The sequence below is a fragment of the Helobdella robusta genome (genome assembly GCF_000326865.2).
Source record: "Helobdella robusta unplaced genomic scaffold HELROscaffold_9, whole genome shotgun sequence".
Classification (NCBI taxonomy): domain Eukaryota; kingdom Metazoa; phylum Annelida; class Clitellata; order Rhynchobdellida; family Glossiphoniidae; genus Helobdella; species Helobdella robusta.
In genome coordinates this window covers 2,057,522-2,080,076 of record NW_008705512.1, presented here as the reverse complement: position 1 = coordinate 2,080,076, position 22,555 = coordinate 2,057,522, and the positions used below count along the sequence as shown (strand labels likewise).

At 31.2% G+C, this 22,555-nt stretch overlaps 2 protein-coding genes across 2 annotated transcripts; one reads left to right on the top strand and one right to left on the bottom strand.

Moving 5' to 3' along the window:
• Positions 1-7,858: 7,858 nt before the first annotated feature.
• HELRODRAFT_166116 (hypothetical protein) lies at positions 7,859-10,912 on the bottom strand (the record flags this gene model as incomplete). Its single annotated transcript, XM_009033139.1, has 5 exons — positions 7,859-8,002; positions 8,996-9,080; positions 10,317-10,389; positions 10,723-10,798; positions 10,886-10,912. The coding sequence occupies 5 exons, from the start codon at positions 10,910-10,912 to the stop codon at positions 7,859-7,861; spliced, it is 405 nt and encodes a 134-aa protein (XP_009031387.1).
• An 8,933-nt stretch (positions 10,913-19,845) lies between these two features.
• On the top strand, positions 19,846-21,902 carry HELRODRAFT_166115 (hypothetical protein; the record flags this gene model as incomplete). Its single annotated transcript, XM_009033138.1, has 3 exons — positions 19,846-20,450; positions 21,237-21,408; positions 21,825-21,902. The coding sequence occupies 3 exons, from the start codon at positions 19,846-19,848 to the stop codon at positions 21,900-21,902; spliced, it is 855 nt and encodes a 284-aa protein (XP_009031386.1).
• Positions 21,903-22,555: the final 653 nt, after the last annotated feature.

Sequence of the window (22,555 nt, the reverse complement as noted above, 5' to 3'; positions counted from 1 at the left end):
GTGACACACGACTGACTCGGGTTAAATATTTGTTTCAATCCAAATATCATATCCGGATTCAATTTTAAAAACTGAACTACTAAGTTCATTTATGAAATATTCCAAGCAAAAAAATGTTTCTTCAAAAGTTTAGAAACTCAAAAACGTATATAATATTATGTAGATGATAATTTAGTTTAAGAGGTTTAAGAAAATTTAGGTTGTACCCTACCTACATAGATACGTGTAAAAGTAAGTAAGCAATTATAAAGATTGTTTAGTTATGATAGTAGTTCACGATGGGAAAGAGCAAATTTACAGACATAAAGCAGCTTAATATAAGACAATATAAAGTATAATTAATCAGAGCCTATAATGCTTTGTATAATAAGAATGAGGTGACATACAATAGGAACTGACTGGTTTTGAAGGAGTGAGACAACTAGTTAGGTTCTAGGGAGCCCGGTCTTCTTGTATATAATGGGCGAATACACGAGTTAAGCACGGGAGTGTGTTATCTCAGTTAAGAGTTAAGTTGGAGTTATCTCTTTAACACGTTTTAATGTTAGTTAATTTTTGTTATTTGACTTCGTTAAAGTATATTTAATAAAGTATTATTAACAATAATGGGTGAGTCGTTTCTCGTTCGATTTCGATCATTAAACTTTACAACATTTTAAATTCAACACACATAAGTCGTCAATTAAAGTCATCTATCAATATTTTATGTAGATGAACAATATCGAGTTATTTAGCGTTGAGCGAGCGAGGTTGCCGAGACAGAGAGAATTTCCACAGGAACAAACTATGTTGTTTGTCCAGTAGCCGTCGTAGAACTGTGAAGAGCCAGCAGTATAACAATATCTCTTATAAAACGTGTGTACTTTTTATAAAAATCATTTCCAACAATGAGTCCCAATTCGTGATGTTTAAAATTCTCTTACTTAACAAGGTGATGTTAAGAGCGAGAAATTTTAAAAATATTTTTTGAAATCGTTCAAAATGTTTTGTTTTTGAATATTTTTTTCAAATTGTATGATTGATTGTATGAAAAAAATGCAGATGATTTTGTGGAATTATAAAGATTAACGATAGATAAGTACGCTATTCAACCGGCAAAACATTGAAAATATCTAGATTGACATCCGATGATGATGAATAAAAAATAAAGAAAATGAACAAATAAATAAAAATATTCGTTTGACATCTTTGTCGAAGTCATCATCCAATCGAAGTCATCATCCTTCATATCATCAGTCACCTTTAAACTTCTAATCATCACATCCATTGCCATCGCAGTAGAATAAATTAAATCATTCATTCTTCATTCAAACAAACGATTTTTGCAGCAGTTAGACCTAGTCGAGGAATTTATGATAACATTTTGAATTGCATGACATTTGAGAAAGTGTTCTCAGACTAAGCTCTCAAATTTTTTAGCTCATGTTAAACGTTGATGATTTTAATTCAATGTCTCATTGCCACACTAAAACAATCATTTTGATGCCACGATTTGATATTGCAATTGTCATTTTCATTAAAAAAGTTTCCAACAACATGTATTTTCATTTTAAAGAAAATAATTTTCAATATTATAAGAACTTATTTGTATATAACAAATTGCAACTCGGCAGGATGAAAAATTGCGTCAACTGCTCTTCTGTTGGTAAACTGTAGGTGTTTGAGGAGCAATTATTTGAAATTGGAGAACAGAAAAACTGCGAGCTGTTTGCTTTAGGCGTGAAAATAACCACACAAAAAACAAAAATTTTACGACTTCACCAGTGAAATTTGTTTTCGGATTTAAACGGGAAATTTAAAAAAGAAATTAATCAAACTTAATGGTGGTGGTTATTTAGAAGGAAACTAATACATCAAAAATTGTAATCCATGTTTTTTAAACCTGTAAAGATATAATCTACACTTTGTTTTCTAAATTTTAAATCCGGGATGAGAAATTGGAAAACTTTTAATTCAAGAAGCCAGCTGCGTTTTTAGCATATATATTGACACAATTCTGTCCTATATGTATACATCTGTCTGGTTATCAATTTAAAATGTTTAAACGGATATTTTTCAGTTTAGAAAAAAAACAACTTTTTTTAAAAAGAGGTTTAAAAATGTATTTAATTAGTTAGTTTTTCCACCATAATAAAAACTATTAATGTTTAGTGTCAGTCAATTATCCAAATACATCCACCGAGATTTCTCGATTATTCAATATAATCTCAATCAGCAAGTCTACATCTCCACGCATCACTAATACAATTTGAAAATGATAAAACCATTATCACCATCAAAATCACCATCAAAATCACCATCATCTTAATTATTATCATAAACATAATCATTATTAACTGACTGTGTAATCTTTTAATAGTTATTCGTCATTTTTCCCATCATCATCATTATCATCATCATCATCATCGTCCAATCGTCGTCTTACAACGTCATCGTCACTATCATCTTCACCGTAATCATCATCTTCATTATCATATTCATCATCCAATTATCATTTCTTCATCATCCAATCAACAATTTCTTCACCATCCTCATCATCCAATCATCATTTTCTTCATTATCCTCATCATCCAATCATCATCTTCTTCACCATCTTCATCATACAATTATCATCTTCATCATCCTCATCATCATTTTTTCATCATCCTAATCATTCATTCATCATTTTTACCATCTTCCTTCTCCAATTATCACCTTCTTCATCATCCATTCATCATCTTCCTTATCATCCAATCATCATCTTCACTATCTTCATTCTCCAATTATCATCTTCTTCATCATCCAATCATCATCTTCCTTATCTTCCTTATCTTCCAATCATCGTCATGCAGCGTCATCGTCTCGACTTTATGACCTCAATGTGATTTTTTCCGAATTTCACAATAAATAAGTTGATTAAAAACGTCAAGTGGCGTGAATGTGAATAGATGGCAAAGATCTCGTAATACGATATCACGTCAAATGTATCGTAACACATCATTCATATGTTATTACATATCCTCTGTATGTATCCCAACAATACCAACATCTATCCATTGTATCATAACATATCTATTGTATTATGATGTATCTTTTGTATCATGATATATATTTTGTATTATAACATATCCATTGTATCATAGTATATCTTTTGTTTCAGAGCAACATTTGTAGCATAATGTTCCCTTTGTATTATAACACACCTTTTGATTTTCTATCCATTGCAATGATACATATATACATTAGGTTGTTGACAGAAATTCGCTACGTACTATTTAACATAAAATACAACACCGTCATTAGTGTTTCATAATTTTAAAATATTTTAAAATTATTTTACAAGTTTAATACAAAATAAATAATTTAAATGCAATAAAAATACCTAACTGCATACCAAAATACAAGTACCCTACTTGCCAGTGGTTTTACAGCTCCAACATATCTAATAATCTAGTCGTAAAACATTCTGTGCCTCCACCACAGAATGTTGTGACACTACCAAAAAACTCCATAAAAACACCAGAAGACCATGAAACACTCATGACCAGGCCATTTTCCGATCATCAAACAACCTCAATTTTTCAAACACCTCACGTCCGCTCACTTCCAGAACGATTATTTAACATCTTGTAATTATAAATTATTTTCATTTCGGTATTTTCGTATCGCAGATCTAAGTTAACAATCTGCTAGAATCTTTCGCTTAGATAGACTTTAGATATTGTTTAATGTTTATGTTTAGCGGATTTTAATTTAACAAAAATACCCAACTGATTTTTTTATACTTTTAAGCATGCAAGTAAGCTGGCGCTATAAAAAGTTTGAGATAATCTTACTGATATAACACTTTTATTCTGTCATCTCAAAAACAATTTAATAATAATCTCAATGGATTGTTTAGATAGTGGTCACCAACACACACTTCCCACTTAAATGCTATCACAGTTCAGGATAAAATTGGTAAATTCTGTAAGTTAGATATTTTTGAAAGCTTCAATATCAAGGGCCATTAGGAAAATCTATTTTGATTCGGTTAATATATATAAACTTTAATTATATATATATATATATATTATTTATTGATTTAATGGTTTATTTTCATATATTAATAATACTTTACTGTCTTAACAAAATTAATTAATAAAGCTAACAAACAACCGTCAGAATTTTAATTAATTTTAAATTAAACCATTTTATTAACCATAATTTATCAAGAATAAAATCCCACTAAAATTCAGCAGTTGATTGGTTATTTACGTTCCAACGTTCCTTCGACACAATCACAAATGAACAATTTTTCAATTAAAAAGGAGTAAAAGGCCAAACAAAAAAAACATCGTAACTTCATTAGAGGATTCTCTCTCGAAGCTTCTATAGAAGCCTTCAACAACCCTAAATTACAAAGAACTGTGTAAAAGAGAAAACATTCAACAGAAATTGAAAGTTTTTTACTGTAAATAAATCAATTCTTAACTATTATTAACTATTAATTATTAACTAACTAAATTATTAACTATAATTTTATGTCTGTATGTATTCATTTTTATTTAATACACATTTCTGTTATCTTTGAATGGTGTTTCGTTTCCTATATTGTATTTTATACACGTACGTTCATTCGTTCATGTCGTTTATTTGTTTTTTTTTTATCTTCATTCAACTTTTGCATCTTTAAATATCATTAAATATTTTTAATTTTTTTTCAAATAACTTTAAATATTTTCAGATATCTTGTTAGCTGTTTAATACATTTTGTATTGATCTTTTGATCATTTTATAAATTTACGACGCTTGAATTTTTGAGAACGTTTGCATTTTAAAGTACCCCGAAAAGGTAAGGTATTCATCAGTAAGAGATCTAGACAACTTTGACGGGCGAAAGCAAAATTTTCATGGGGAGTGTTTTTTGGCCGAATTTATACATAAAATGTTTTTTTTCTCACATTTATTAAAAAAACTGTTCACAACGGGATGGTACCCACCCGGCCCCCTAGCCAATGAAGGCATTCACGTAAGAATATGTTTCTCTGAATTCGTGCATTGTATATAGATATTGTACATATTTAATAAGTTGACAATTAAAAATGTTTCAAAAAAAATGTTTAATGCATATAAGCGTGAAGTTTTTGACTCGCGTATATGAATGAATTGTTCATGCGCGTGTGTTGGTTGGCTTGTTGTATGGAGCGTTCTGGTATGCATGCTGGTAGAATGTTGAATAAACTGGTTTTGTAGGTGTGCTGGTAAAATATTGTGTCAATTGGTTTTATGTGAATGGTATTGCACGAGTATAGTGAGAATGTTTGAGAATGAATGGTTTCTCAGTTGAATTGGCTCATAAGTGTTTTGGACAATTGTTTGAAAGGAGGAAAAAAGAAAGGGGAAGGTTTTGTAAGCTGTTAATTATTAGTCTGGTTCCTGTGTACTTGGTTTTGATCGTTCTGCTAATCGGTGATATTTCGAACATTATTCTGCGGGTTATTTTTCTGGATATCGTTTAGTCATTACTGATGCTCTACTGTTGCGAATTGATTTTTATTTTGAATATTGAATTTAGTTTATCATTTAGTTGGGGAAACATTTCAAAAACATTCAATTTGCAGAGTATCGTGAGTTTATTTTCTTTCTCGTTTGATAATAAATTTATTTCAATTAGCATTTGCTTGTCGCGTTCAACGTCTAAAACATGTCTGAAGAAGACTTGTCACCGGTTAGTAGGGCCGGATTAACTGACTGGCAAGCAGGGCGCCGTCCGGCCCGTGTTTTCCAACCCGGAGATGAACATTCATGAAGAGACGAGTCCCAGCTAAGAGCGAGACTGCCTAGGATGGCGGCGGCGTCTGTTGGTGTTCGAGTAGAGAAAGGTTTCACAGAAGTATTTTTTATTAGTAATTGCCTCTATATTTTATAATGTCCGGAATGAGCTACCAACAGCATGCACACATGAATACGAACCTAGACGGAATGATACTAATAGGCTAATAATGTATTTGAATACATATTTGAACTTGCCTCTGTCATATGGCACGCAATACGGAAGCACCAATTTTAATTTAGCTTGTTTTTAATCAAAGTATATTTTTCTTGCATGTTTTGTACTCAGACAGGAATATGGACATTCATAAAAACATAAACTTTTTATGTTTTTTGTAATTTTTTAAAATATGTTTGTACTCTTGAAGGTTTTATTTACAAATTCAGCGTCTCCCTCTAAAAATGAGAGTGAAATGAAAGATCTAACGAATGACAAACCACAAAAAATACTTTTAATATGTGGATTATTATGTTTGTCAGAATGTGATTAATTCAGCTATGAAACTCGAGCCATGCCTATAAATCATCTTTTGGAACTTACAAATTACTCGGCGGAGAGAAAAACTTTGAAAGTGGTGCGCAACAATTTGAGGGTCTCATAAATCTTTGGTTCATATTTTATGTTCCTGCGTATGAATATGTATGCGTCTTTATAATTATTTATTTATTTAAAAACGTATGGTCAGTGTTAATAATTAGTTATAAATTTATAAAGATATATATTTAGTAAGTGTGTGCGTGTGTGCGTGTGTGTTTGTGTGATTTTTTTGAGGTTTTGTTTTCATTATGTTATAAAATGGTTGATATTTTATTAGTTGAAATAGTTGTAGTTATGCAACAATGATATTGATTGCATTAACAGCGACTATGATAGCGATAAATAGTGTTTGTGTTTAATAGTTAGGTTTTGATTATTTTACCTTAAATATTATTAACAATATTAGAAACAATCGTAATAACAAAAGAATATATTCCTCATGTATCTTTTATTTCGAACTAATTTAATCTTTGATTTTTGTTGAACTACTTTAATCTTTAATTTATGTTGATCAATTTTAATTTCATTTGGATAGGGTGACTTTCCTACAAGCATTTGGTTGCTTTTTAGTTTGCCCTTCTTTTTTGAGAAAATAAAATAAAAATAAATAAATAACACTCTTAAGCATTTTAATGTTTTAATAGAAACTTGTTTAACACATGTTTCCTTAAAGAATTCCAGAAAAAGTAATTTTAGTGCTCAAGAGTTGTGTTCAGTTTGAAGAAATTTTCAAAAATAATGCGTTTGTCCGCGTTTCATCGTTTTATATTTTATTAATTTCTTTTTATTTGCTTAGTAATGAAATTTGCATGATCATCTCGTTTGGAATTGTGCAAAGACTTATAATCGGAATTGTTTTCAAGACGTGAAGAAATTGCATTCTGAGCATAAAATGATTTTATAACGAATGCTCTTGTAAAAATAACTCTAATGTAAAAGAAAGCACAACTGCACACTTAACGTAAGATCATGTTTAGTATCTACCTATGCCAAAAATCCATTGTTTCAAGTTCATTCATGAAAAACTTCAATGTTTACCAAAATTGCAATTAACAATGGCCATAAATAATTTTTTTCGAATATTTCCCCAATCAGACGTTATCAAAGACGCTAATTTCATATGTATCACACTTATAATGCATGACGCCGCATATTATATTTACTAATATTTTTTTTAGTTTTCTTCTCTCTTTGGCTGGCTTCTATAAGCTGGATATTGGGCTGCAATGATGATTTAACCAGTCTAATAACTCAGCAAACAAACTTGCTTATCGAACTGGAGCAGCACACACTTTGCCTTTTTTTATTTTTCTCCCGGCCATATTTGATTCTCCCGCGTTGTCTTATTGATGTGGAAGGCAAACAAATATTTATTGAAGTGAACAAATTTTCATTTAATTATCCACATTCAATTCATGTCCAAATTGTAATAAATTTTATCCATCGATATTAATGAATAATAATGAATAATAAAAAAAGTTTTTAAAAATTTGAAAAAAATTTTTGGCAGACGTTGCGTATCCATACCTAGGCAGATTCGTTGAAGATGGTGGGGGACTGGTAGAGGAAGAGGAGGATTTCAAACAAATTCTTCCCACCGGTTAGTGTCGTGTCATGTTGGGCTGTTTTGCGTCGTGCTGTGCGGTGTTGTCTTGCGTTGTTGCGTGATGTCTTGCGTTGTTGCGTGTTTTATGAACGACATTAACTTTAATTGAAACTTTTTGCTGAAACGTGAACACAACATTGAGTCGCATGCTATATCAAATTTTACTATGCAACTGAAAGATTAAATTAATTCCACACACACATTAGGCGTATTTATTAACACATTGCACATGCAAACGAACAACAGAAATGCAAGCCACTGAGTTAGAAATTCTAAGCAAGTTTCACTGATAAGTGTGATTAAATGAAATTAATAATCTGTAATTAATGTTAATCTAATATAATTTTAATTTGACTTTTTATTACTCAAGTTTTTTTTATGGTTTTGCATATTTCGTGCTTAACTTTCTTTTGAATGAAATATGTAGAGAACTATTTTAAAGTATGCGAATTTGCTGGGTGCATATTGATAAATATTATTGGTACATTGAAATAAATTTTTAAACTACTTAATGACTAATTAACATTCCTAAAAATTTCCCACTTACCTCTTGATGGATGAAACAAAACATGTAAAGCGAAAGATAGATATAAATAACCGAATTATTTCTTGTAGTCAAGAATAAATGAAACTGAAATATCCATATTATAACATCTTTGCATAGTGTACACATTATATATGCATCATCAGTCTTGATTTCAGAAACATTCAGTCAATAAAAACTGATCAGCAACTGACACAGCTTAACATTTTTTAATCATCATTATTAACTATGTACGTTGTACACAGGTCTTTAAATAAAGTTTAAAAATAATTTTATAGATCAAAAGTTATACCTATATGAGCATTAAAACTTTGATTCCGTTCAAACATTATGGCGACTGCGGAAAGCAAAAAGTACAAATGCTTTAAATAATAAAAAATGTTGACAACGCAATATTCAGAACGATAAAAAAATAGAATAATAATTTTTTCTTTGCAGAGAGGTAGGCATGCCGTAAACAAAAGATTATTAGACGCGCATGGCTAATGTAAGCTTCCTCGATATAATTGCTCACATCCTCGGATACATCAGGACCAGTTGTGCTGTTAATGTGCGGCTGAGGTGGCCGCTTCTGGAAGCAATTAGTCAGCGTTCGGTCGCTGCCGTGTCATACTAGTCATGCTAAATATTCTTATTTGATCATCATAATATTTCATACTTTTGTTATTTTCAACATTATTTTTAATCAATGCTCTGATTATCTGTAAAAAAAAGATGTTAGATGAATAAGGATTATTATCTTATTTAATTTTAGCTTGGTGTCAGGTTTTAGTACATAAAGAGATAAAAAATTATGAAATTTTTATCTAAATCATTTGAATGAATAGGGAATGAATATATTTTACATGAGTTTTTAACATTTTATTCATATCAGAAAATGTTGTACAAAATATAATGCTTTATATTGATATTTGTTTGTGAAATGTGACTTGAATAACATTAAAATTAAGATTCATTTAGAACAATGGAAGCAGAAACAATTCCTAGAAACTGCGAAATTTAACTAAACTTTTTTCACGCAACTGACTACACGGTGAATTGAAAATATTTGACTTTGTTTTTCCGGTTTTTTCACAAAAAAATTTCAGTGCGTTTTTCTTTAGAATATTTCCACTGAAAATGTGCGTATCGCTTCTCTTTTTAGATTTTCTGTGTGCTTGTCAGAACTTTCTTGAGAAATTACATTTTTTTAGATTTTTTTATATTTTCATATTTTTCCTACAATGATGATATTAAAAATCATAATAATTATTAACATGAATAATTATAAAAATTATCCTCAAAAATATAAACAACACAAAGCGTAATAAGACTACGCAAAAATCCACGCATTTCCGTGGATTTGAACCCAGGCCCTACCCCAACTTTTGCAATCTCTAAAACATTTTTTTAAAAATTTGAATCATTTTTTTGTCAAACATTTTTACACCACTAAAGTCTGTTGAGCAAAACGAAAAAACAAAACAATATGTCTTAGCTAGATTTCAAGCTTGTTTCGTTCGTTGAAATTGTTGCGAATGTTTAAAAAGAAAACAAATGACTCTTTAATTGTTTGAAACTTGGAAACGTGTTCAGTCGCATTAGTATTGTTTGAAGCGTCAGCAACAGATGAACATGACTCACGCGCTGGGCAGTGACATGTTGTGGGCAGTCACTGACAGAAATCATTAAAGTCCTGTCGCAACAGAACTACCTTGCTTCTGTACGCTTATTCAAAAAAAAAATATAATATTATAAAACGCAGTAACTAATATCATTAACTATTTTTTTAAATTATCCTCTGAAATATAAACAAAACGTAGTGTATATGACTGAACAAAAATCCACACACTCACATGGATTTGAACCCAAGCACAACCCAAACGAGACCAGGCGCCTTAACCATCTCGCCGACCAGATTGTATAAAACTGAAAGTATGGTTGCGGAAAAATTAATGATTAATGCGTTCAGAATAATAAATTACAATAATAAAAAATGAGTTTAAAATAAATAAAATAATAAAAATAAGTTGAAGTATTATAGATGAAAAAAATCAGTTAGATTTTATGGTTTCTATGGTTATATAACACAAAAAAAAACAAAAAATAAATAAAAAAATATATGAATATTTTTGTTCTTTCGAGTAGAAAATGTTTAGCTTTTTCAAGAGGAATGATTGGCATCAATGGAACGATTAGGCAGAGCACAATTACTCATCTGGTAATTACAATAAATCAGAGCGAATAGTAATAACGTTCCACTTTGTATCGCTTCGCTGCATCTGCAATCCATCATCGTCAAGCAAACGTAATTGAATGCCTGTCCCATGCCCAGCGTCTGTTACATAACGTAAAAAAAATAAAAACTAATTGAACTAATTATGAGAAATGACCAGCATATCGCTATGAAAGTTGATCAGCATACCGTTAATTCTTGAACGTTGCCTGACATCTCTGACATTATCACCATAGCATTATAGAATGACAAACGAATCCGATGTTATGTCGCAGTACTCTGCAAAACATGCCAACACGACAAATAATCCATTCTTTATGTCTTATTTTATTATCTTCATCTTTCCACATATCCAAGTTTTAAGCTGCAAACAATGCGAGCCCAAACTAAACATAAAGTAAATCATCGAAAAGGTTATTTTTTTCTGTAAGCCATCATCAAAAAGTTACGAATAAGTTTCCACTACAGTTGAATAACATAAATTTATTTCAAAATTCTATTGAAAATCTATCTTCAAGCGTGTGTAATCCCATTAAAAAAACACAAAATCTCCTGATAAATATTGCAATATGATGGAAAATTTTATTCAATTTTTAACGGCTTAGCAGGTCGATCGATCAATTGAGACCGTATAATATATTCATACACATTTAATTACAAAACATGAAAACCTCAAAACTTTAAACTACACAGCAACTAAATAACACCATTTGGCAACATCATCTGGACATAAACATGTGCCTCCACACAACACAACATCACGTATACATACAACCTCACATACAAAGAACAATGAAGATACGATATGGCACACACATGTAGACTCGCACATACATCATTACACATAAAACACCCCACATAAAACATACCACATAAAACATACCACATAAAATACACAACATTAACTAATTATAATATACCAATAGGAATATCACATTTCTAAAACCTTAAATAAACACGAAACCACACTTCAAAACCGCGCAATCACACAACAGTAAATTCTCACAGAATCAACCATTATACATACATCAACCCAGCAGAACAATTCATGGAAAGTTGAGTTCTCAGAAAAATCAATTCAGCAAGAATGGAAATGGAAAAGTTTATGACAGTAAATATAATAATTCAACAAGTCATAAGGTATTTTTAATAAGCGTTATATTATCTATAAGTATGTGAACAATATCCAGTAACAATGTCCTAAGAAATATTGTGTATTCACATAATACCACGACTTGAATTATATTATTCAGCGTTCGATCGCTGCCGTGCTAAATTAGTTCTGTTAATTTTTCTTATGTGGTCATGTTAACATTTCATGCAATATTGTCATTTCAAGCATAACTTTTAATCAATGCTCTTGTTATTTGTATAAAATAAAGATGTTGAGTGAATAACGATTATTATTCTATTTAATTTTAACTTTGCGTTGGGTTTTATTGTATAAAGAGATAAAAATTATTATATTATATTTTTATATTTTGAACGAAAATGGTTATATAAAATGATTGTTCACAAAAAGCAAAATTCCCTGGAAACGACTAGAGCATTTATAAAGATTCCCATATCTGGCGACACGGAAATGCATTTATGGCACAAAGGGCATCATTTCTTGAAAATTTTTTTTTTCACATCACGTTTAAAATTTACATAGAATTACTTTTACTCAACAATGGTTATAATAACTTTTTCACCGGTTGATATTATCGGCTCGGTGTGGTTTTGTGAGTATAAATCTAACGGTTAGTAAAATAAAAATGCTTTTATTTGATTTTATTTAACTGTAATTATCTAATAACACAATAAGTGTATGAAAAAATTAGTAGATATGAATGAACAAGTAAATGAAATTAAAGCGGAGAACGATTAATCGGACCATCAGTCAATATAAGCATTCGAAGGGATTAACTTTTTTATTAAGTATATTAGAGGCTATCATTGCATAAATGTTTGCTGTTCAATAGGGATAAGTTATTTATTTGTGAAATATTTTATCTTATAAGGTTCTAGTACAATCTGTGTAATAATGAAATGACAAATTTAAGTTAATTTGGCTCAGAAATCTGGTGGACTTAAACATGTTAATCAGTATTTTTTAGATTTTTAGAGCATTTGATTTAAACGCAAATTTTATAAAATCCTGATCTAGCCTCATTTGAATAATAAAAGAAAGTTTAAAAAAATTTTCTTCTAAAGGCCATGCAAAGTCTTCTATCTTTTAATCGTGTTCTTGCTTAAAATTAGAATACAAATGCACAGGCAAACGAATATTTATGCCAACTTGTATCTCAACACGTGACGTTTGTTTGAAAAAGAAATTTTTTCATCCATGTGCGACGTGAAGTTTTTAACTAAATCAAGTTTTCAATTCGTCATTTTTAACGTTCATTTATTAAAAAAAATGAACTTGTGAATCAGAAATATGATCTGATCGTAACCAAAAATGAGACATAGGCCATCATTTTATTGGAAAAAACCATAACTGACAAATATAACAAAATATCGCAGGTTTAGTGCAAAAATAAAATCAACGTTGGTTAGAAAATTTGTATTCCATCAAAACTCTTTGTTCAGATCATCGATTAGTTTGTCGCAACCACCTGGCAAGATGACGTCATTTGTGAACGTACTTCTACCAAATCTGGAGGTCGTCACTACCATCTGAATTGTGGGAGGATCAATGCGGTGCTTTTCCTCAACTACACAGAACCTACCATCTGAAAATTTAAAGAGAGATAACTAAATATTTTATTTTTAATTTCATCAATGCTATCACCATACATATCATTATCATCGGCCAATTCATCCACGAAATCACTTGGGGTGATGTTCAACTTGTCTAGTATGGCTTTTATTGAATTGAAATTACAATTTGTCTCAGTCAAAAAGTCATCGTAATTCTTTATTTTCCTATGTTTCCAAGCTTTCAACCATCTTAGAACGAGATGATTTCAAGTAGTTCAATTTCTATTCTTACAATTTTTTCGAAAATATAAACGTAGAGAGTTTCAATAAAACGACAATGTATAGGTGGAAGTCGATAATGAAACCTACATAAAGGACATTCAATTTTCTCACGGTTTCTTGTTTTGTACATCATCTTTAGACCCTAAAGATGAACTGGTGCAGACAATGCTTAAGATAAACTAAATTTCATGAATTAATGAATGCTTCTAAACAGATCGGACAAAAATCATCTCGAACATTCTTATCTTTAATAATTACATCCAGACTTAACATGCTCGTCCAACTGGTAATAGATATTTTTGGCTGCAAGACGACAACGGCAAATGACCACCACCACTCATCAAAAACCCGGAAGAGTGGAACACTGTTGTGAAGCACGGCAACACTCGTCAAACAGACACAACTCAGCACAACACAACTAATAAAACTTCGATGAATAAGTAGAAGTAATAAAGAAAACAATCAATAATAACAAAGTAATAATCAATAAAAAGATCGATAGTAATAAAGAGACAACCAAATCCAATAAAGAAAAGAATATGGAGACCAGTCCCAAAGAAAACACCTTCAATTCGCTACCAAAGGAGGAATTTGAGGCAATAGTGAGTATAAGCAAAAGATTGTTCAAATATGTCCAGGCCTACTTGCACAAAAAAATTGGACCCAAGACAACGCAACTACTTTAAAGCGCAGCCTGGAAAAAATGACGGATAGGATAAAAGTGAGGAACTGGACAAGAAAATAAAAACAATAGCTGAACAAACGTACAATGAAATCAGATCTACAATGATGGATCACCTAGAGCACATTATAAAAAAATGGAAAACAATATGATCTTTACGGCTGATGAATTGTTGAAAATAAACAACATTAGTGAAATGAGGAAAAGAATAGTCTTCCTATTAGGGAATAAGAACAAGGCAGCTAAGATGCCATGACCATCAAATGCATCGATGACCGTATAAATTACGCTCCATATCTATATTATACAACATGATTTTGAAAATTTTAATTTCCATTCTTGCTATTCTTTCTAAAATAAATACGTAGAGAGTTCCCCAATCGCAAGAGTATATATGTGTCGGATTGAAATCCTAGCAACTAAGAGACTAACAATCTTCAATAATAAATAAAACACCACGAGCTAACAAAGTGATTTGTGCGGGCTTTATAAGAAACTGCGATAACAATTCTGATGGGTATTCGGGCTGCTGTCCAGCCTATCCAAACTAATACTATTCTTTTCCTCTCCCGCGCTCACTGTTCTTCTTAGTACAGTCTTTTCTCAAAACATCAAACGCAACATATGTGAAAATTTATAATGAAATCTACATACAGGTCATTTAAGTATCCTACCGTTCGTTTCGTACATCGCCTTCAAGCACGAAAGATGGAACCGGTGCAGACAACGCTTAAGATACACTACATCTTGAGAACCAACAACTATTTCCAAACATATCGGACAATCACGAACGCTTTTATCTCCGAGTTTAAGAATTCGATCAACGCATCCGTCCAACTAGTTATGAATTTTTTTGGCTGTACGACGCATAGTTTCAAAATATTTTCGTTATTCAAAATATTTTCATTCTGCCCTAACATTGTTTTAAATTGAACTTTAAATGAAAATCAATTATAATTGTCTAACAACTTAAAAGTGTATACAAATATTAATAAATATATATATTTGAACAAGTGAAAACAGTAATGCGAAGGTTATTCACATATTCAATCGTTTTCAATGTTTCTTCTTATTCATCTAGCCTGCTAATTTGTCTTCAAGTATTTAATACGTACTTGAACGTATTTCGTTCGAACGTATTTCAAACTTCACTTTAATCTTAACTTGCTTAAAACTATGAAACTTAAAATGCTCTTGAAATTAACTTGCTAACTTGAAACTTAAAATGCTCTTCCAGCGTGAATTTTGATGATTATTTAGCTTCCAAAATATTTAAACAGCGATTTAATTTTATATTCAAAAACATAATTAAAAACGCATTTTCTATTTTATGTCGATAATTTAAAATAAGGAAAAAAATAGATGAAATTTTAGTTTGGAAACACCGTCCTTTTCATCTCTATTTCCAAACTGCATTCGTCGGAGTTTGTCTATCTATCTATCTTATCTATCTATCACGACTTTACCCACAGTACGGTTTGGTGATCGAATTGTCTTTTTGAAAGCAATCTAAATCACCGAGATCTCGAAAACTCTCCACCAAAATGTGGTGTAAAATAAAGCACAGTTTTCTACAGCGTTCATGCAACCATATATATATATATATATATATATATATTTATATATATATATATATATATATATATATATATTTACAATATTCTATAAATTCTACCGAATGTTTGGCGTTAATATGTTTGTAGTTCGTTTTTTCGATTTTTCTCACTAAAGTTTTTTGGTGAACGTTTAGTTTATTAAAATTCAAAATAAACTTATTTTTCGAATTCATGCTGCAAATAAGGCCATATTTCGATTCCGAATGAATCATCGTCAGTGCTCCTTGCTGTATATATAGGGAAATATTCATTTATCCATCAAATTTCTTCACCTATTTGTCATTCGATTTTTTAAACTTACTATTTTTTGTTTATCCTAACTAATGCTAATATATTATTTAATAATAAATGACAACGTTAATAATATATTACGTAATATAAATATATATAAATATATTATTTATATATATATATATATAACACAAACGTGCACACGCACACATATACAGTAACTCAACAGCACGCAAAAATACATGTACACAATCGGAATGTTAACGAGGTCAATACAAACACGTCAGGTCAAAGTTCACGACCCGAGAAATCCATGACTCAGGCAATATAAATGCGTTTACAATGCCAGTTTTCCTATAAAAAGACACGCCATATATGCGGAGGAAGGGAAATGTTGTTTGTTGATACATCATTAAATTTTTTATGGGCTGCTTTTTTATCTTTACCATCGTCAACAACATCATCGTCTCTGTTGTGTCATAAGGATGTAAATTATTTCATTGTGTGATGGTGATCACAGTTTATTTATTAATTTCAGTTAATTAGTCGATTTTTAGCTGTTCAATTTTTTTTTATTCGTTTCCCTTCTTTGTTTATAATAATTTTTTTATGAAGTTTATGGCGAAATTAGTTTCGAATCCAGAAATGCCTTCATTGCTTTCATATGAGAATTTGATTGACAACTCTTACGTTTCTCGTGCTTCCAAGTTGTTTGTGACATATATCTATGTGTCGGCTGGATAAATTTTGTGTCAATGAGTTTATTCACGCTCGTATGATTCTGTATAGAATGAATGCTTGGATGAAGGTTTGTGTTTTGAATTTTGGTTTGTTTTTTGTTGTTGTTTGAATATTTATTATATCATATTAATTTGGTTTTATTTAAGCCGTTTCATTATTATTTATAGTTTTGCAAAACTTATTTTCCCTTGTCAGTTCGTACAAACAAACAAATGATTTTACGTGCCTATCTTGGATGCGAGGAGGTGCCAATGAATTCTTGCGTCTGTGTAACCGACTCAGTGGACGTTTTGAACATTGCTCAAGTAGGTTGTTACTTCTGGCTTTGTTTGACAGGAAGTGAGTTGGGAGTTTCAAGGCGCAGTCGTTCATTCTTCAATTCAAGCCAACCCTTTAAAACTTCAATGAATGAACACGCTTCAATAAATGTCTGTCTGTATTTCAAGTGTGTGCTTTTGTGTAAGTTTGTGTGTGTGTGTGTCAAGTTAGATCTTTTCTTGTATAAGTGGTTGTGTGTTGGTTAGATCTGTTGTTTGTATTTTTATGTGTACCTGCGAGTTTGTTAGCATAATGTGCAGTGTTCAAATGGTGCAGCATGGGATTTCATGTACATGCATTTGTATATATATGATTTTTTTCGGATTTATTTTTTTTTCAAGACTTTTATGTGGTTAGCTCATATGTAAGCTTTTTATGTTGACTGTGTGATACTCATGAAGGCATGCATGCATTCCAGTGAGATCGAGCATTTTTGCAATTTCGCCATCATATTCGCGCAAATTTGTTCATGTCTTCTTGTCCGTTGTGCACTCAGGTTTGCTTGTTTGTAATGTTTAGACGTGTTTGTTTTCAGTTTTCAACGCTTCAATGACAGGCAAATGGTGTGGTTTTTTTTTGAAAAAAATTGAAGTCTTGGGATGATGAAGACTAAAATCAATTTAGTATCTTATAGCAATTAAAAATCAAGGTTGTCCTGTAAATGGTTGAACACGCGAAATAAAAAACAAAAACAATTTGGTATCCATACCAGGCAGTATAGTTTCCACGTCCTTTTGTTCACTATGGAAATATTTTCAGCGCTTGAATACAGAAAGACTTACGACAGAAAAATGTGAAGCAGCAGCAGCCACTGCACATTCGTATGAATGGAGATTCAGCATTTATGTGTAAGTGCAGGGTGCATGTTGAAGAGGAACATTCATTATACGTAACTGCGCGCCAGCGTCCAACTGCAATGCTCTGACCTCTCCTCTACATACGCACACAAATATGTCCAATTTTGAAGTGTTTATACATTACAAGGTTTAGAGGAATCCCCTTTCTCGTTTTCTTTTGTTTGCTTTTTATTGGGTTACTTTATCTTTTTGTATGTGGAATGTAACTGATTTTCTGTTTTGGGTTTTTGTATTGATTATTATTGAAGTTCGTTTGCTGTCGGCATTTTTATTAGTAAGCTATTTTTTCAAAAATCATTTTAAACAAAGTCAGTGTAAAAATTTAAATTAAAAATTTAATAAAAATAAACAAATGTGACTTGGACGTCAGTTACGACATGAAATTTTTGCTAGTCAAATGTAAGATGTATGTATTCATCGCTGACCTCTGTAATTTTAAAAATTAATTTTTTTTGTTTATTCCTAGAACATTCAAAGTAAGAGTTAAAAAAATGTTCATTTGTTCTTGAAGTTTGTTTATAAAACAAAATAACAGTGAAGAGACATTGATGAAAATATGAAGTGAAATTTAAGGATAGCATTATTAAAAAAGAAGGATGCTTTAATTTTGTCATCTTTTATTGCTTATTTAAGAAACCACTGTGAATTAACATATAATCTCTTCGTTCGATCAAAAACTAATAAATAATCCAGTTAAAATATAAATCGTTGCTAATGTAATGAAAATTTAAATAAAAGTTTAAACATTCAAATGATAACACTTTCTCGTAAATTTGAAAAAAAAAGTAAATTTCGAAATTTGTAAACTAAAAAAGAAGAGAAGAAACCAGAAACGTGACCACATGCCACGTTCGAAGGATATTTGTGTAGCAAGGCGATATTTCAAGGCAGAATCAGTAAACAAAATTTCCAACAACTTCGGATTTCTTCACGAAATCTATGCTAGAAATTTATTTGAAGTTTTTTGCGAATTATTTATTTTTCATTAAAAAGTTTAAAAAAAATTTTATTTAAAGAATATTTTTTAAATCTTTTCAAAATTTTTATATTTATTTTTTAAAATACTTCCTTTAAATAGCTATGAATAGTAATTGCGCTGAAAATTAAGAGTTGATTTGTTAAATTACGGTAAATAATTGAACACTACTCACATAAATATTCATGAATCAAAAAAAATATTTATACCGTGTTTTAAAGTTTAAAAGGGTTTTGTGTACCTCTGAACTTGAAATGAATTTTTAATTCTCAATGCCTGCAGCTTTTTTTGATTAACCTCTTTCGCATAATTTCTGTAGCTTCCAATGTTGTTATCGGCGTTTTTGGTATGCTATTTTTTAGCGTTTATATTTATATTGAATTGAAAACATTTAACTATGTCCGTTTTGTAGCTCACATAATTATATTTTCGCATATTTAAATGGCTATTAAATGTTATTTTAAATTTTTATTACTTTTGAAAAGATTAACATTTAATGAACACATGATTTCTAAATAATGTATTTATTTTTAGCTAAATAGCATTGCGCCGAAACAAATAAAAACAAAGCCGCATTGGGATCGGGAATTAAATTATTTATGAGAGGAAAGTAAGAAGTGCATCTGTAGCACTTGTTCGTGATGTCTTTTATGCAAATGTCAACCATCAATGGAGTGAGTGTCCAGCCAGCCACGTGACACACAAAATTTATTTCATTTCAAATTTAGTTGAACAAATTTATTTTCCCAGATATCCACGTAATGGTCAGTAGAAACGTATTTGTTGACGCGCTGACACCGGCAACGCTTTCAAGGACACCGCATCTATCCGCTTCAAATGCGAGGCCACTGTCACCTCATTCCTCATCATCGTCCCAATCTTCATCATCGTCATCCCATTCCTCATCATCGCTTGGAGTCTCATCATTTTCACCATCATCTTCATCGTCAGTAAATTTTTCAAAACTTGGTCCTCCAATCAACTCAAGTGACTCCGATGAAGCGAAAAAGCCTCACCTCTCCGCATACTTCGACCTCACGACATTCGATCAATACAAGGACATTGAAGATGTTGTCAGAACTGAAGCCTGGTTAGCCAATCCTATTGACAAACTGATTAAAAGCGAAGATACCAACAAATCGACTGCCAGCAGCAACAACGCTGGCAACACAAACAGCAACTTCAAGACGGTCAGGTTTGTGAGGTCCAGCGGTTTAATTGTGGACCTAACGATAGAGACTTTGAGTTCTCAGTTTGATTTTGTGGATGTGGAACATGAGAAGGATGATAACGAATTTATGATGAATAAATTCAAAGTCACGGAAGAAAAAGATAGATTCAAACATGTTCTCAACAATCTATGCCGGTAATTTGATTTATGATTTGTCGGTGACCTTTTTAATTTATATCATGATATTTTTAGTGACGCATGTTGTACGATTGTTTTGATTATATCGTTGCTGCTGTTGAGGATATCTTCAAACTGTCATCAGTGGCGACATTTGAAAAAATGGATCTTTTAACTGGGAAATGCGTTGGCGTAGGAGTTACCGCATTAAAATGCAAACAAATCCTTGTCCAGCCCATGCATTTTGAATGATGCGTTAATTTACTTGCATTCTCGTGCACTGTGCATGTTCTTGGTTTTGTTACCGCCCATGAATTGTAGAATAACGAAGAAAAACAAACGTTATTATGTTTTTGATTGTAATCAGATAATTGTTTTTATAAGTATATTGATACTTCTGTCGATATAAAATACGTTTTTAAGACATGATCATATTAATGATATCAATATAAAGTTATAGCTAGGAAGATTCGGAAATAATTTTTGACGAGGAAATAATTTTGCGGTAAAAAAAAACATTCCTTTCAATCTAGCACGTCTTAACTTTAATTATTTTTTACAATTTTATTATCGTCTATGCATTTTTTGTGGTAGTTCGTTTAAAAATTAGGAAAAACTTATTTAATTTTTATAAACCTATTTTTTACATGTTATCATTTCGCATTTAATTATTAAAAGTTTGCTGTTTCAAATTGTTGCAGTAATTTTATCCATCTATTCCAACTCATTTTCTTTTATTTAAAATCGCCTTTTTTCACAAGCATCCATCCATCCATCCAGTACAAAATTTTCACAAACATCCAGCCACCCAGTCCCAAACTTCTACATACTCACCCTGGACGTGTTCAAGGAGAGGATCACTACAACCAACGAAGTCACGTGTTCGTACGAGACGGCCAATCAAAAGTGTCCTTTTGGCGTGAGCGAGGGTGAATCATTTCTCAATCGGAGTCTCAATGAGCAGTGCGCATGGATGGTTGGTGCATTGTTATTTTGTTGGTGCATTAATGTCATGTTGGTGCATTGTTGCTGTGTTGGTGTCATTCTGTTGCGCTGTTGTCCTTCCAGAGCATTGTTTTCATTTTATTACGGATTCTACTCAATTGCCTCGATTACTCTCCGTTTACTTGATTAAAATTATTTTTTTTCCTTAGAAAAATGTAAAGAAGTTTTGTGGTATTTCCACAAGATATGATCACAAATTTAGAAAAACTACATATTCTGACAAAAACACGCACAGATGAAAAAATTTTTAGCACTTTATAAAGTGAAAAGCCGAGCATGGATGGCGCTCACATAAAACGACATAACACGCGTCAGTTACGTGGCAGAAGCCACATGTTGCCTCATAAAATGTTTAAAAAAATTATCGCAAAAGTTTCGCCTTAACAGAGTTACGGCATGAAAAACATTGGAACATTGTCATCACATGCAGCTGCTTGCATGTGGTTCGCCGGCGTACTACGTTGACATAACGATGTTCATTTTCTATTACAAGACTAAATTGCTATGTTGATGTTAAAACACTGGCATTTAATCCTAACACTATGAGATAGTATATGAAAATACAATACGTACAGCTTCAAAATTTATTCAAGAAAAAAACATGGATATATCGTAAATACAACTTCAACAACAACGGCAACAACAACAGAATGTGATAGAAAAATTGAAACAAAGACCATTACAACGAAGACACCAATTGCTCAACAAAAACCACAAGACATATAATCAACATACTATAAGAACAGCATACTAAAAACTAACAACCGATATTAAAATAATATCTTCTCTAGCAAAATAAATAGCTGGCTAAAAATTTAATATAGCAGCAAATGCTGTTGTTACTGCACAAACCTGTAATAAATACACGAAATACAATCAAAGCAATATTTTATCTGTACATCAAAAGATTAATATAAAAAAACAAACTACCGTAATAAAAACAGGTAGAGTAAAACTGGCCGCTGTAAATCTGGCCTCTAAAAATTGTTCTGGTGAGCGTTTAAATCATTGCAATCGCGCGTGTGTACCTCTAACGCTTGAATTTATTTTTACCACTTTTTTAACGTTAATTAATGCGTTCAACGGCTTTCTTATTAAGTTGTTCACAAGTTAAGGAG